General features: G+C 37.3%; 2 protein-coding genes across 2 annotated transcripts in view; one reads left to right on the forward strand and one right to left on the reverse strand.

The window, feature by feature from the left end:
• Positions 1–625: 625 nt before the first annotated feature.
• On the forward strand, positions 626–11,140 carry LOC100366309 (uncharacterized). Its single transcript, XM_002735906.4, has 4 exons — positions 626–1,070; positions 7,301–7,466; positions 7,571–7,815; positions 8,448–11,140. Exons 1-4 carry the CDS (start codon positions 726–728, stop codon positions 8,607–8,609), a joined length of 918 nt encoding a protein of 305 aa, XP_002735952.1. The 5' UTR covers positions 626–725; the 3' UTR covers positions 8,610–11,140.
• Positions 11,141–12,211: 1,071 nt separating this feature from the next.
• Positions 12,212–15,577, reverse strand: part of LOC102803370 (von Willebrand factor D and EGF domain-containing protein-like) — a 98,676-nt gene continuing 95,310 nt past the window's right edge. Inside the window, exons 17-21 of the mRNA XM_085499944.1 lie at positions 14,383–14,487; positions 13,966–14,144; positions 13,389–13,652; positions 12,754–12,868; positions 12,212–12,507 (exon numbers count right to left, since the gene is read on the reverse strand). Coding sequence (XP_085356070.1) covers positions 12,398–12,507; positions 12,754–12,868; positions 13,389–13,652; positions 13,966–14,144; positions 14,383–14,487 — 773 coding nt within the window. The 3' untranslated portion in view covers positions 12,212–12,397. The remainder of the gene's footprint in view (positions 12,508–12,753; positions 12,869–13,388; positions 13,653–13,965; positions 14,145–14,382; positions 14,488–15,577) is intronic.

The following is a 15,577-nucleotide window of genomic DNA, read 5'->3' on the forward strand; positions in this document are numbered from 1 at the left end:
ATATGTAACAATAGACCTACGAGTTGGTACCTGTAAATGCAAGACATGTTGTGGTGAAAATTATTTGTTGTAAATGTTGTTTTGTTGTATTTATCGTCGGTATTGTCGTCGCTGTCAGCGTGCTTTTGGAAATATTTGCATATGGATAGAAAAGAACGCCTGGTTAACTACTAAGTAACAGAACAGAATTTAAAGTAGTCCACAATCCCTGTGCGCACTTGTATAAAGATTGTAGCTGCCGTGGTTACAACTTTCCTGGTTACAGGATACACCGCATCACTCGTGAAAATAACATCCCGGCCATATTTCCCATTGTCTGCTATTTATTAAATGCCACCTATCACAAATTGCAGAGAGCACATGTATGTTTCATATCACATAAGTGGTAAAGGTGCACACTCAATATTTTAATGAAATATTAGAAATAGTGTTTATATACACGCACATTTTATTACACTTTATTCATTTATATTAATGTATTGAGGTTAAAACATAATTACTTGATCAAAAAAGGATATGTAAAACATTGATTCAAGGCATGTTAATGCCTGCTTGCTTCAAAATGCTATGCTAATGTGTTTGCTTACAGCCTCGCTTTTATATTTGACGTCACACTAATCGGTGTCACGTCTATCAAGAGACGAAAGGTTGCGATTCAAGGTCATACATAATATAGATTGATTTGCCCCTACTCGTGTTATTCAGTTTGCGACTCGAGAGCTAACATGACGATGTTAATAGCTAAGCTGTCTTGCACAACAGGAAGAGCACTGTATCGATCATCACAAGCGCTAAGTAGCATTGGCGGAATACGTATTGGTCGTCAATTTGGTCGACATGAGACACGACCAGCGTCGGGATCCGCATCAACTCGCGAACAGCGGCACGGTACTTCCGACGCAGCTCAACGAAACTATGAAGCCAGAGTGGATTTAGCCGCTGCGTATCGTGGAATATGTAATTACGGTCTCAGCGAAGGGGTCTGTAACCACTTATCCGTCAATGCACCGGCCAGCAATGGTTCTGGACGTTTGATGTTATTAATACCCCATGGGCTACACTGGAAAGAGGTAGGGTAGATAACCTTAGTAGAACAACGTTGACGGGTCAACTTTGAACCTCTGAACTCTGTGCACTACCCCCATTTTTTTTTTAATTATTTGTGGCCAACTGAAAAGAGGCGTGTCTCCAATCATTGTCAATGAGGTCAAATTTGTGTTTTATGTTACAGATAATTTGTCGATAGTCAATTTTTGCTTAGGTTGCCATTTGGAAGATGATTTGGTGACTTAGATATTGGTTGAACGGGTTGGCACGGCTAAGTGCATACTGATGTCAGAAATAAAATGTTATGGTTTATTTTATTTTGACGAATCACTTCGTATATTTTCTTACAATAGAACGCAACTATTTTTTTATATTTTCTCTTTGTAAATTGAACTCATTGCATTATATGATCGCGGATTACATATGTGTATTTAAAGAACATATGAATCACTGACTTCGAACCGAGCATTGCGTAAAATTCTGATATTGGTTTCCATGACTAATTAAAATATTTGTTTTTTGTATTTCAAAAAGATTTTTCTTTGTTGGCATGTTTTAAATTAAAAATAAATGTTAGATTGCTGTATGCAAATGATATGCATCAATATGTAAATTTATGCAAAATAAACCACCCACCAGCTATTTTGGGTTTTGCGTATTTTTGGAAGCACTTTGTTTCTTAATATGCAAATTATATGCATATGTATGTAAATTCATGTGTGGATAACGGTATCTCGATAATTCTAATCTGGTTTAAAGATGCATATGAATAATGCAAAACCTGATGAGGTTTTGGTGGGAATTTGTGCTGGTATCTGCTAAACGTTAGTCATTATAGGGTATTGATGATGTTGTTTGAATATTTAGATGTAGACTTGATTGTAATTCATTTAATTTGATTTTATTTGGCTATATTTTGTCATTGCTAAGGGTGCATCTATATATTCTTGATATTCGGTAATCAGTTCAAAATGGCTTCCTTCATTGTGGAGGTCTGTCGTTGTCTTGTTGTTAGCATTTGGTGGGCTTCGGAAAAATAATGTTACTATAAGTTTATTACAAGAATACCTCAAAGTATACACGAAGACAGTACAGCTGGAGTATCGACCGACGCGCAGGATAGGATACATCATGGGAATGCCGAAATCCAAAAAGTTTAGAACAGCCTGAGAATCAGCGAACTTTTTTGTGTGGAGTCCGGTCAAATCCTGATGGCAGCTATATTTGTTTTTATTATTAGTGGACGCCTACGCTTATATGGTAGGGTGAAAATACGCGAAATCATTTAGTTCTACTATTGATTACCTTGATAAAATAAAGATAGAATGTTAGTATATTTGTGCCTATAAGTATCTCTGTCTTTTCTAATATGTTTGTGGTTATTCAAGTTCATGCTTTGCAAATTAGTCGTCTACCCATCTCCTCATTGGGCGATATGTGATACGTGTGGCATATGGGTTTTAGCACCCAAATCAGCAAACTGGGTATTTGCTAGATTTGTATGGCATGCAAGGAAGTACACGTTATTTTATAATTATCAATCATTTCATAACGACATCCTTTCTGTACATTTGCCCGATTTTAAGTAACAGCTGCAGAGTAGCTTTGTCGGCGGGGCCGTGTAATGCAGTGAATCATACTTCTATGATGAAATTGTTTGCACGTATCTGTTGATCGACTTATTTAGCTTGTTGCGAGTGAATAACTGTGTTATGTCTGTCATCGTTTCGGCCCATGTAAGGTTCTGGACGGAAATTGGCTCAGTAATTTGGAACTAAGATAACGAGATAACAGTCGCTATTCGGACTACTATTTCTGACAGTTTGGTAATGTAGTGAACGATTAATCAAAAGATATGACGTGTTCAGTACTTAGTGTGATTGGCTGTATGATTAAAGGCCACGCCTTAGAATCTTAATACTTCTTTGTAATTGGTTAAGGTTTTGAAAGTGAATAAAGAGTTTTTAGTTGGTCTTTGCGAGCACACCACGACAGACGCAGTCCAGTCCTGGAGAGTCTTGGGACGAGTCTTGACGCAGTCTTGGAGAGTCTTGGGGCGAGTCTTGGAGAGTCTTGGGGCGAGTCTTGGCGCAGTCTAACAGAGTCTTGGGGGTCAGCCTTACGATAGTCTTGGGGACTTTTCCCCAGGGCGCTGTGTCTTATAGAGTGCTCGATTGACCAACTAAGACGAGAGTTGAAACGTATTTCGTTGTGTGTGTCTAATTGACTGTAAAGCTTAAGTGACTTTCCCGATCCCGCACCTCAAGGGGACGCGATAAAGAGACGAGACGAGATTCCCCCCTGACACGTGTAGAGAACCCTAGAGGAGAGAATTTCCCCCTGATACTTCCTCAAGCACGTTATATATTTGTAACGCGGACTTAAATATCTTAATATTCCCTTGAGGAATGGAACCAGTCATTCTGTTAAACGGTTTTTAAGCATTTTTGTTAACATTTTGAGTGTAATTGATTATGATGCCAAGACATCCCTCTTCAAAGATTAGTAAAATATTGAATTCCTGTTTAATTTACTCCAGAAACTATATATATATATTATATATATATATGTATATATATTGTAATATATGTAGTATATGTATATGCTATATCACATCAGATCACCTAGACCCTTAAGAAATAGTAAAATACTGAAGAGTCATTTCTAGTTCACTTTCAATTCAATATGGCTACCGAAACGTGTAATATTGGTTTTCTTTTTATAAATAATATATAAGAGGTTTCAATTCAATCGGACCAACTATTCTGTAGAATAAGATGTTTAAGCATTTCTGCTGTTTTTTTTAATTCAAACAAATTGCAGTCACGTGATTATTGCTTATATATTGTCAATACGAAACGGGGACTACTGTACGATTGTACTGTTATGCAATGTTTTCGTTCTACTCGGTAGCGTAAAATAACAGCGGAATAGACATCATCAGGTTTTTGTTTGTATAGTATGTATTACGTAATAAGAATAAAAGGTGTATTTTGCATAAAACACTCGCCTGACATGTAGGCGTGAGAAGGCCCTCGCCGGTCGAACGGCATCTCACCTCACTTGTTGGTTTTTGGAGCACCGCGGAGGGCGCAACTCACGCGATCTCATCAGGCTAATAAAACACGAGTACCATTCCTTATATTTTGTTATGCTATTATATGGTGATTTTTTTATTTAGTGGATACGCTCAACATTTGACTGTATCGACGTATACTGTGTTTTAACGTACGTTGAAAGAAAGATCTGTCATTGTGTATGATTTCGTTCATTGCGTGCCAAAAGAAAGTATTACTAATTAACAAATGTAAGATTTTCTCATGTATTTTTTATTATAAAAATTAGTGCGTAATCTTATAACATTATACCACACACTAAGGTTGAGCTGGAGTTTGTTTTGAATATGTATACAGTTGTTTTTACTCATTATCAAGTCCACCACTTTACTATAAGTAATCAAGTCATTATCCAGTACAATAGGTTGCAATCCCCACAGACTGGTCTGGTTCGATATGTTAAGTACAATAGGTTGCAATCCCCACAGACTGGTCTGGTTCGATATGTTAAGTACAATAGGTTGCAATCCCCACAGACTGGTCTGGTTCGATATGTTAAGTACAATAGGTTGCAATCCCCACAGACTGGTCTGGTTCGATATGTTAAGTACAATAGGTTGCAATCCCCACAGACTGGTCTGGTTCGATATGTTAAGTACAATAGGTTGCAATCCCCACAGACTGGTCTGGTTCGATATGTTAAGTACAATAGGTTGCAATCCCCACAGACTGGTCTGGTTCGATATGTTAAGTACAATAGGTTGCAATCCCCACAGACTGGTCTGGTTCGATATGTTAAGTACAATAGGTTGCAATCCCCACAGACTGGTCTGGTTCGATATGTTAAGTACAATAGGTTGCAATCCCCACAGACTGGTCTGGTTCGATATGTTAAGTACAATAGGTTGCAATCCCCACAGACTGGTCTGGTTCGATATGTTAAGTACAATAGGTTGCAATCCCCACAGACTGGTCTGGTTCGATATGTTAAGTACAATAGGTTGCAATCCCCACAGACTGGTCTGGTTCGATATGTTAAGTACAATAGGTTGCAATCCCCACAGACTGGTCTGGTTCGATATGTTAAGTACAATAGGTTGCAATCCCCACAGACTGGTCTGGTTCGATATGTTAAGTACAATAGGTTGCAATCCCCACAGACTGGTCTGGTTCGATATGTTAAGTACAATAGGTTGCAATCCCCACAGACTGGTCTGATTCGATATGTTAAGTACAATAGATTGCAATCCCCACAGACTGGTCTGATTCGATATGTTAAGTACAATAGGTTGCAATCCCCACAGACTGGTCTGGTTCGATATGTTAAGTACAATAGGTTGCAATCCCCACAGACTGGTCTGGTTCGATATGTTAAGTACAATAGGTTGCAATCCCCACAGACTGGTCTGATTCGATATGTTAAGTACAATAGGTTGCAATCCCCACAGACTGGTCTGGTTCGATATGTTAAGTACAATAGGTTGCAATCCCCACAGACTGGTCTGATTCGATATGTTAAGTACAATAGGTTGCAATCCCCACAGACTGGTCTGGTTCGATATGTTAAGTACAATAGGTTGCAATCCCCACAGACTGGTCTGGTTCGATATGTTAAGTACAATAGATTGCAATCCCCACAGACTGGTCTGATTCGATATGTTAAGTACAATAGGTTGCAATCCCCACAGACTGGTCTGGTTCGATATGTTAAGTACAATAGATTGCAATCCCCACAGACTGGTCTGATTCGATATGTTAAGTACAATAGGTTGCAATCCCCACAGACTGGTCTGGTTCGATATGTTAAGTACAATAGGTTGCAATCCCCACAGACTGGTCTGGTTCGATATGTTAAGTACAATAGGTTGCAATCCCCACAGACTGGTCTGGTTCGATATGTTAAGTACAATAGGTTGCAATCCCCACAGACTGGTCTGATTCGATATGTTAAGTACAATAGATTGCAATCCCCACAGACTGGTCTGGTTCGATATGTTAAGTACAATAGGTTGCAATCCCCACAGACTGGTCTGGTTCGATATGTTAAGTACAATAGATTGCAATCCCCACAGACTGGTCTGATTCGATATGTTAAGTACAATAGGTTGCAATCCCCACAGACTGGTCTGGTTCGATATGTTAAGTACAATAGGTTGCAATCCCCACAGACTGGTCTGGTTCGATATGTTAAGTACAATAGGTTGCAATTCCCACAGACTGGTCTGGTTCGATATGTTAAGTACAATAGATTGCAATCCCCACAGACTGGTCTGGTTCGATATGTTAAGTACAATAGGTTGCAATCCCCACAGACTGGTCTGATTCGATATGTTAAGTACAATAGATTGCAATCCCCACAGACTGGTCTGGTTCGATATGTTAAGTACAATAGGTTGCAATCCCCACAGACTGGTCTGGTTCGATATGTTAAGTACAATAGATTGCAATCCCCACAGACTGGTCTGATTCGATATGTTAAGTACAATAGGTTGCAATCCCCACAGACTGGTCTGGTTCGATATGTTAAGTACAATAGATTGCAATCCCCACAGACTGGTCTGGTTCGATATGTTAAGTACAATAGATTGCAATCCCCACAGACTGGTCTGGTTCGATATGTTAAGTACAATAGGTTGCAATCCCCACAGACTGGTCTGGTTCGATATGTTAAGTACAATAGATTGAAATCCCCACAGACTGGTCTGGTTCGATATGTTAAGTACAATAGGTTGCAATCCCCACAGGCTGGTCTGGTTCGATATGTTAAGTACAATAGGTTGCAATCCCCACAGACTGGTCTGGTTCGATATGTTAAGTACAATAGGTTGCAATCCCCACAGACTGGTCTGGTTCGATATGTTTAGTACATATCTGCCCTATATAGTGCGTATTTTTGATAATTCCCTCAGACGCTTAGAGATTAGCTACTATTGAGGATTGCGTAGTTTCTTCCATGATTTCAGAAATTATTATAACTTACGGATGCTGAAAAAAGTTAAATATACATAACAATGAAATATACATTGTGGTAAAAATGTCTTCTAATGGGAGAAAATCAGAATCGGTCAATGTATTATTATGTAGCAATATTATGAATGCAATATGTTCACATGTACATATGTTGTCATATATGTTTGATTATTGTGTAGTTTTAAATACCTGCACCAAGCCGTACATTACTTGTATTTCATCCATAGGTTACTGCGAGTAAATTACTGGGTATTGATTTTGCCACTGGTGAAGTGCTTGAGGGCGAGGGTAGACCAGAAAAATCAGCGTCTGAAATCCACCGTGCTGTTCATAACGAAAGACCCGATATACGATGCGCTCTGCACACACATCCACCATATACAACAGCATTAAGTGAGTATTTTATATAACCTGCCGGAAGTGTGTAAAATTTGATTTTCGGGAATCACCCCTCCCATGGAATCAGTCAAATTCCATGAATAAAATGTTTATTTCAGATTTGTTGAAGGAACCATATCTAAGCTGTTCGCAACAACACTCTCTTCGTTTTTATGATAACATCGCGTACGACAGTGAGTATGATGGTTATGCTACAAGTGGGGAAGAAGGACCACGACTTGCCAGAGCGTTGGGTAAGAAAAGAATTCTAATGATGGGTGGCCATGGACTGATGGTCGTATCACAGACTGTATCTATGGCATTTGACGAAACATACTATATGGAGAGAGCTGCCATGTTTCAGGTAAATATAACAGATGTTGGAAGTATTTAATCTTTGTAGCACAATATTTATCTCACTACATTATTTTGGATATTTCATGATGGTTTTGGATCAAACAGACTTAGTTGACTACTGACCATCGTAATAATTATTGAAAACATAAGAATATTTATTTGTGGAAAGTGGCAGAAGTGGAATAGTTAAAGTGCAGTCATCGTCGCGCTGCGCATGTGCGACATTTGTGTTGATAAAGATTGATTTTCCCACAATCCAATGCGCTCTTCTAATGGAAATCACAAGTATGAGGTTTGACCTGGGCGCTACTTGCACTAATTACCGCCGATGACTCCTTCGATACATTCATCTAAAATACCCAATTAAAGCTGGGTAACGTCACAGTTTGTACTCGTTAATCTGCGTAACAGTCAAAGTTGCCATCTTTGTTTATATGAGACCCATATATATCCCGCGCATGCGTGGCCCGACGACTACCGCCATTTAATAATAATATTGTGTATGTGTATAACTACCGTTTAGTATAGGTCTTACTCATAATATCAAATATACTAGTACATAGCAAATATTACAGATAATAGAACCGAATAAATCAATTATTTTACTGAAGGATAATTACATTTCCACTTCCTTTCTAGATACTAGCAATGTCCACTGGCAAGGAACTCCTCGAAATCCCAGAGGAAATAGCGAAAAGAACAAAAATAGAAGCAGACGCCACTTTTCAGGCGTATGCTGACGCCCACTTCAATTCGATCAAGCGTTTACTGCTTAGTGAATCACCCGACTTTATGTCCTAAACAAGGTGTATGGAATATATCGAATTCGACGATTACATACAGAGAACACTGTGGCAATAAATAAGAATATAAACAAGTTTAACATACGTAATACCCCTAGCAAAAAATCTAATTTCTAACATTTATTGACAATGAAAACTGATCAGCAGCCGAGAGCTCGCATGTCTTACGATTTACCACCGCCACACGTAGCGTTCGAAAGCCAAATCAGCTTTCGTATTCTGCATAGGTACTTGAAGTTTGTCTTTTGATGGACATGTGAGGAAACCAGGTATGTAAATGACAATCTTGAGCTTCAACCTGAGCTTGCTCACAGTAAACTTGAGCGCCATCCTAAGCATTAACTTGAGCTTGGAATATTGTTTACAGCAGAAGCTGAAAACTAAGTTGGAGCGCCGGTTAAGAGCTCCAACCTGAGCGTCTAAGAACAAATCATAAACATACTCGCCAGCGAAATCACGCACAAGTCTCTTACTGAAAATATTTGATTAGAGAGGAATATTTTGTAAGCAGGCCGCTTGGAATATTGAAGAGAGTCGGGCGCGACATAGAAGATACAGCCTTTTGAAAATCATTCATATCAAATACCATGTCATATTTGTTTATTTTTATACTATAAAACGCAGTTCTTCCACACGTATAAAACATTTGTCCTGTTTTTATGCTAAGCTTTATTTCTGCTATTACAATTTCATTTCAATATAAAATGTCTACAATCTGTTTCCCCATACATACACTACAAGTAGAACATTAGGAATATTCTAAACATGTTTCGGAGAGAAGTTTTATACTATACACGGCGAAAAACAAAAACTGGAAAACTTCGATGATGTTATGGCGACGATTTTTAATTATTCTCAAGCCAGTTTATAAAAGCTCATTGCATGAAAGGTAATAAAATTAACGACGCATCGTGACATGTTTACATGAGTTTGAGAAAAAACTAACGAAAACGCCCAAATAGTCTACCAACGGCTAATTCTAAACAATATTTCAAGCTCAAGTTAAAGTTCGTGGTGGTGCCCAGGTTTACACTGAGTAAGCTCAGGTTGAAGCTCAAGATTTCCATTACATATCTCAGGAAACGCACGAAATTATGAAGTTACAACGAACAAGGACAATTTAGCTTTAAATGTTGTGTGTGTTTTATCTACTTGGTTAGACAATCGTTGAGTGTTTATACAGGACAAAATGGTAAACTTTAAGCGGGGATTCCCGGTCAATATGCTGCCTATAAAGCAAACTAATGGAATTACGGTTTAAGGGATACTTACTAATCGCAATACTTTGTCATCAGTAATCTAAGTTGCATTTTGTATAGTATTTACAATGAAGTAGTCGAGGTCCCGTACGGCTTTACACAGAGATGGGCGTTACTAGTCAGCAAGACATACTAACTCATTCCGGACACCTGTTATCACCACAGATAAATCAGTAGCTTACGATGGCCTGTTCTCTGTTTTGTAAGGCATAGAACACCCCACCCGTGACACAACCATTTACCAACAAGAGATACATATAGACTTTACCAAACAAAATATTTCGCTTCTGGTACAGTCATGATGATTGTAGAAATAATGGTGTCGTTTACCACGAGGGCACTGCGACCCCAAGATAAACATGCGGCTTTCCAATAATGCACGGGAAAAAAGTTGTAAAAAGGTCATAGAAAAAACACACACACCAGTATTTTGCATTGAAGAAGCTTATTTATACCGCTTTTACTGAGTGGGACAAACAGCACGGTGCGAGATTTCCTGTGCTGCATTAGATGTGTTTATGCTGCATGTTTTGTGAAAGACGAGTGATATAAAATATACATGTATATAAATTGTTGCATACACTTGGGAGGTGTTACAACCACTTAAAACTGCATTTCCTTTAACAAAAGATATTTTCCTTAAAATTAGGTAACGTTTTAGAAGATGACAAATTGGATTAGAGCACGTTGTTTGTAAAGTGATTAAAAATGTTAATTGTTTATGGAATAAAATTACACCATCTTGGAATAATAAGCGTAATAAATTGTCGCAACAAAATGATGAAAATGACAAAAAAACAACAATTATAAAATGTTTAGCTATATGCATTACATTCAACGTAAACATTTCTCACGGTCGTAATTGCAGTATTTTATCCTAGATGTGCTCGCGTTGATTGTCATGTCGGAAATGGCATAACGAAATGTATATTTATGAACATGATAGTAAATCTTCCAAATGACGTTTGCGTATGAGAATTAACACGTACCCATCGTTTGTTAGACCGTGCTAAGCGTTTGCGCACTTTTTTAGCACGGGCTAAACAACCAATATTGATATAATATGGGAACAGTTTCACTAAAGACTTAAACATTCCAACACAAAAAGGAAAATATGATAAATATGGTTATTTCAAAGGCTCGCTATATTTTTGCAAAGCTTGATTCCTGTACTTCCGGTCATGTCACACAATCATTAAATTGAAAAGTTATTGAAATTTTTCATACATGTAATCTTACTGATTACTGAATAAATGAAACAAGAACTTCACATGCATAATATTTTTTTACTGAAAGACATCATATACTGACAATTATTACATAACAAGAAAACATTCTATAATAAAATACAAGTATAAAGAACACAATATAAAGAATAACTGGTGATGCAAGTACCAACTACTGTCAGTTATTCACTGCGCAACTGACATTGTTTAATCTGATTATCTGATGGTGTCGCATTTAACAAAATATCAAGACCAGTTGTCCGGAAAATGTCAATCTATCGTCGCCACTATATAATGAATGTAATGTTCTCTAACTAGTTTATGTTGTACATAATTATAGAAAATATCTCGTGAGTGACATAATATCAAATTTATGATTCGATTCTGAAATAAAAATTACTACACATATAATACATATGATCTTACATGGTTACGACTTTGATTTCCTGTTTTCCTATTTATCCTTTTCGAAGCCTTTTCATTTAAACCAAACACTAGGACGAAAACGTAATTTGTGAGCGCGTGTCATTTGCATATTAAACAGCCGACGTTCATAAACCGCTCACGTACGTATGAAATAGACCATATGTTTAGTGGCCATTACCACGAATAGCGTTACCAACAAATACTTATACAAAGACAATCTTATATCTACTGTGTGAAAATAAAACGAAAAAAAGTCTTGAATAGTTTTTGCATTTTCAAATCTGCGACACAGATTATTATTGACAATTTTTAAACGTTTGTCACTTCAGAAATTGATTTAAATTGAAATACAAAATATACACGACGTCAAACATCATTATGCCATATACAACGGGTTTCCATTGATGAATACCTACTAAAACAAACCTATGAATTTAAAAACAATCAGCGACACTCATTTTACGCTTCGGTTACGGTAAATTTAGATTTATACTCCAAACTATTTACTCGTATCAAAATTATTATGTAATAGATAATTATAGAAGTTTTCGTTGGATAAGAGATAAATCGTTGCATTAGATCTTATTTTCATATTTTCAGAAATCAATGTTATGTATGTCCTCACAAAACAAATTATATTTTTTCAGTCTGGGTATAATTTTTGATTAACAACATAAGCGACACTAAAATAGATGTGAACAAACACTAATTTATTGTTATTTTCTGCTATATTATTATTTTCTATATACGAAATTCACGCATTTTCCAGACCCTGCTTAATCATGTACAAAAGAACAAGTACAGTTCCTTGAGTATATGTATGTAACAAATTTTCCCGGCCAACATGCTCGTCTATAATCGTGACGGGAGACGTATTATTTTATGTTGCGAGGATTCTTACAAAACCATGCAACACCAATCACCAGTGCCACCACCAGAATCATGGCGCCTACAGACAAACCGATCACCAAATCAATCGGAGTATCTTTTGGATAAAACAAAGAAAACAGAAAAATAATTTTAGCAAAAAATTAAGTCTATTAATGTATATTGCCATATATAATACTCGATTTAATACTGTGAATGTATTAAATAAACAAAACAAATCCGAACATGTACTGCTAAATACAGGGTCGCATACACGTGTATAATATATATATATATTATAAATAAGTAGAACTGACGAATACATTCAAAGTTGATAAAGACAATTTTATGATAATCTACTTACCATCCTCAACAGTCCAGCTGTCCTGGGATGTGCCTGGAACACACTGCATTGTATAGTCACTGGGATGGTACTGACCAGATGAGTAACAATGGCCATTAATTTGACACGTATTTTTCTGGCAAAATAGAAAGATGGTATATACAGACATTTTTATGACGTTTTAATTCAATAAATATTAGATGCATCCAGCAATCGACATCGAGATTGAGAGCGAGGGAGCCACTATCTTGGTTTTGCCAATCAAATACTGTTTTCTCGATTCATAGCATCCTCTTTTTCCCTAACCCTTGAACGCACGGTATTTGGCACAGCGGACGCGATGGCAGCAGAAAGTGAAACATTATTTGATGGGCGGATCGAACGCGTCTTATTACATGCCTAGTGACAATTTCGGTGTCGTTAGTGGTACACATGGCGACGTTCGTCTAGAGCAGGAATCGACAAATTTATTTCGCGTAAGGTTTGGATGATTTTATATACATTCTGACAGTCAAAGTCAGTATAAAAAGTTGAACTGAATAATCAATAGGAAGCACTAATTACTTGACAAGGCCTTAGAGTAAAGGTCGAATAGGGACATTACGATCACGACCTTCCTTTTTACACTTGACCCGAAGATTTATGATCTAACTTACCTTCATCCTACACATTCCATTGCCGTTACAAAGGATACATCTGGAATCGTACGTCGTCAATACCATTCCATTACTCAATGTAGTTCCCATGTCATTGCTCACATATACCATCACAGTAGCGAACGTTGTACCTTTTTCTTCCGAGTGCGCAATGGTTACAATGGGTTCTGATAATTGACAATGTACTTCTCGGAAACTCATGAAAATCGTCTCTGTTTGATGTAAGTTATCAACTGTAGTTTCTGACCAATTGCCATTGACAAGCTGTAATACGATCAACAAGGTTTAGCAGACTGTTTACACAGAAACAAATTAGTCTTCATATACTAGTAAACTATATTTATACTTATCTATCTGCTGTTGAAACATGAACATGTTCGCTAATTGTAAATGATGCATTTCTATGGCATTATAATTTGTTGTTGAACTTATTTATCGTCAATTATCATTGGAAGAAATGACGTCAGAACACATTGATAACGTATGGCTGAATCACTGATAAGATTCGTCACGATTTTACATGAAAAAACAATAACTCGTGAATAGTATACGATCATGATGATAAACCAATATTTACCTCAGTGATTGCGTAATGGCATGACAAAGCATTCGAGTTGAGTAAATTATCGCCGATTAAGGAAACAAGTTGACAATCTTCGTTGCGTGCATCACACATTCCATGGTGACGGTCGCCTTTTATCCATAGCACACTGGGCGGTTGTGAGAGAACAACAGAGCAATCAGCGCCGCCATATCCTGTAGTAGATCCGTGAATAGACACGAGATGATAACATTTATTACATAAAACAGTATTGACCACTATATGTAGCTATTATCAACATACAAAGAATGTCAAACTTTAGATCGGATTCTGTGAGGCGCGTCTTCTATCGATAAAGATTTTGCGTGACGTAAACAGGTCGTTCATGGCGCCCATATACCACAGACTAATTAGCGCGGATCAGGCGCAGTTCTTCAGTTAAATAAAACTTACCTTCGTTACAATGGCATGCCCCGTTCATGCATCTACCGTGTTCACTGCATTGTGTGTAGCAACGTGATTCAAACAGAGCAGATGGCGGCATATAGGTTCCATTCACTGAAATAAAATAATTGTATATACCGAAACCCATGTATATATGTTATCATAGGCACATACTAAATACTTTCGCCCTCTAGCGGCGAAGTGAATCTATCAGGTAAAAGAATTGCCATGATGCACAGCTTGCTATTGTTTTGATCTCAAATCGTCCGCCAATAAAACATAATAGTTTTGAAAATTTTACTCCATTCAAAATGACGAACGACTATACAATCAGAAATAATTTAATGTGTTTTGTATATCAGATAAAGAGTTTAAAAAAACATCGTCTTTTTTAGAAAGGATGCAGAAACCCCCGAAACAAAAAGCCGTGTATAAGGTGCATAAAGAATGTGTTAGAAAATAACTCCCCCGCCATCGTGCGATCGACAACTGTTAACGCCCACCACAACATTTGGCACACCTGGTACAAACGTGTGCGTTGTTATCTGTCATTCTATAGATTGTTGCACATCAAGATCCAAACGTGTGTGTTGTTATCTGTCATTCTATAGATTGTTGCGCATCAAGATCCAAACGTGTGTGTTGTTATCTGTCATTCCATAGATTGTTGCGCATCAAGATCCAAACGTGTGTGTTGTTATCTGTCATTCTATAGATTGTTGCACATCAAGATCCAAACGTGTGTGTTGTTATCTGTCATTCTATAGATTGTTGCACATCAAGATCCAAACGTGTGTGTTGTTATCTGTCATTCTATAGATTGTTGTACATCAAGATCCAAACGTGTGTGTTGTTATCTGTCATTCTAAAGATTGTTGCACATCAAGATCCAAACGTGTGTGTTGTTATCTGTCATTCTATAGATTGTTGCACATCAAGATCCAAACGTGTGTGTTGTTATCTGTCATTCTATAGATTGTTGCGCATCAAGATCCAAACGTGTGTGTTGTTATCTGTCATTCCATAGATTGTTGCGCATCAAGATCCAAACGTGTGTGTTGTTATCTGTCATTCTATAGATTGTTGCACATCAAGATCCAAACGTGTGTGTTGTTATCTGTCATTCTATAGATTGTTGCACATCAAGATCCAAACGTGTGTGTTGTTATCTGTCATTCTATAGATTGTTGTACATCAAGATCCA

Source organism: Saccoglossus kowalevskii, chromosome 6 (genome assembly GCF_978046115.1).
Source record: "Saccoglossus kowalevskii chromosome 6, keSacKowa6.1, whole genome shotgun sequence".
NCBI lineage: Eukaryota > Metazoa > Hemichordata > Enteropneusta > Harrimaniidae > Saccoglossus > Saccoglossus kowalevskii.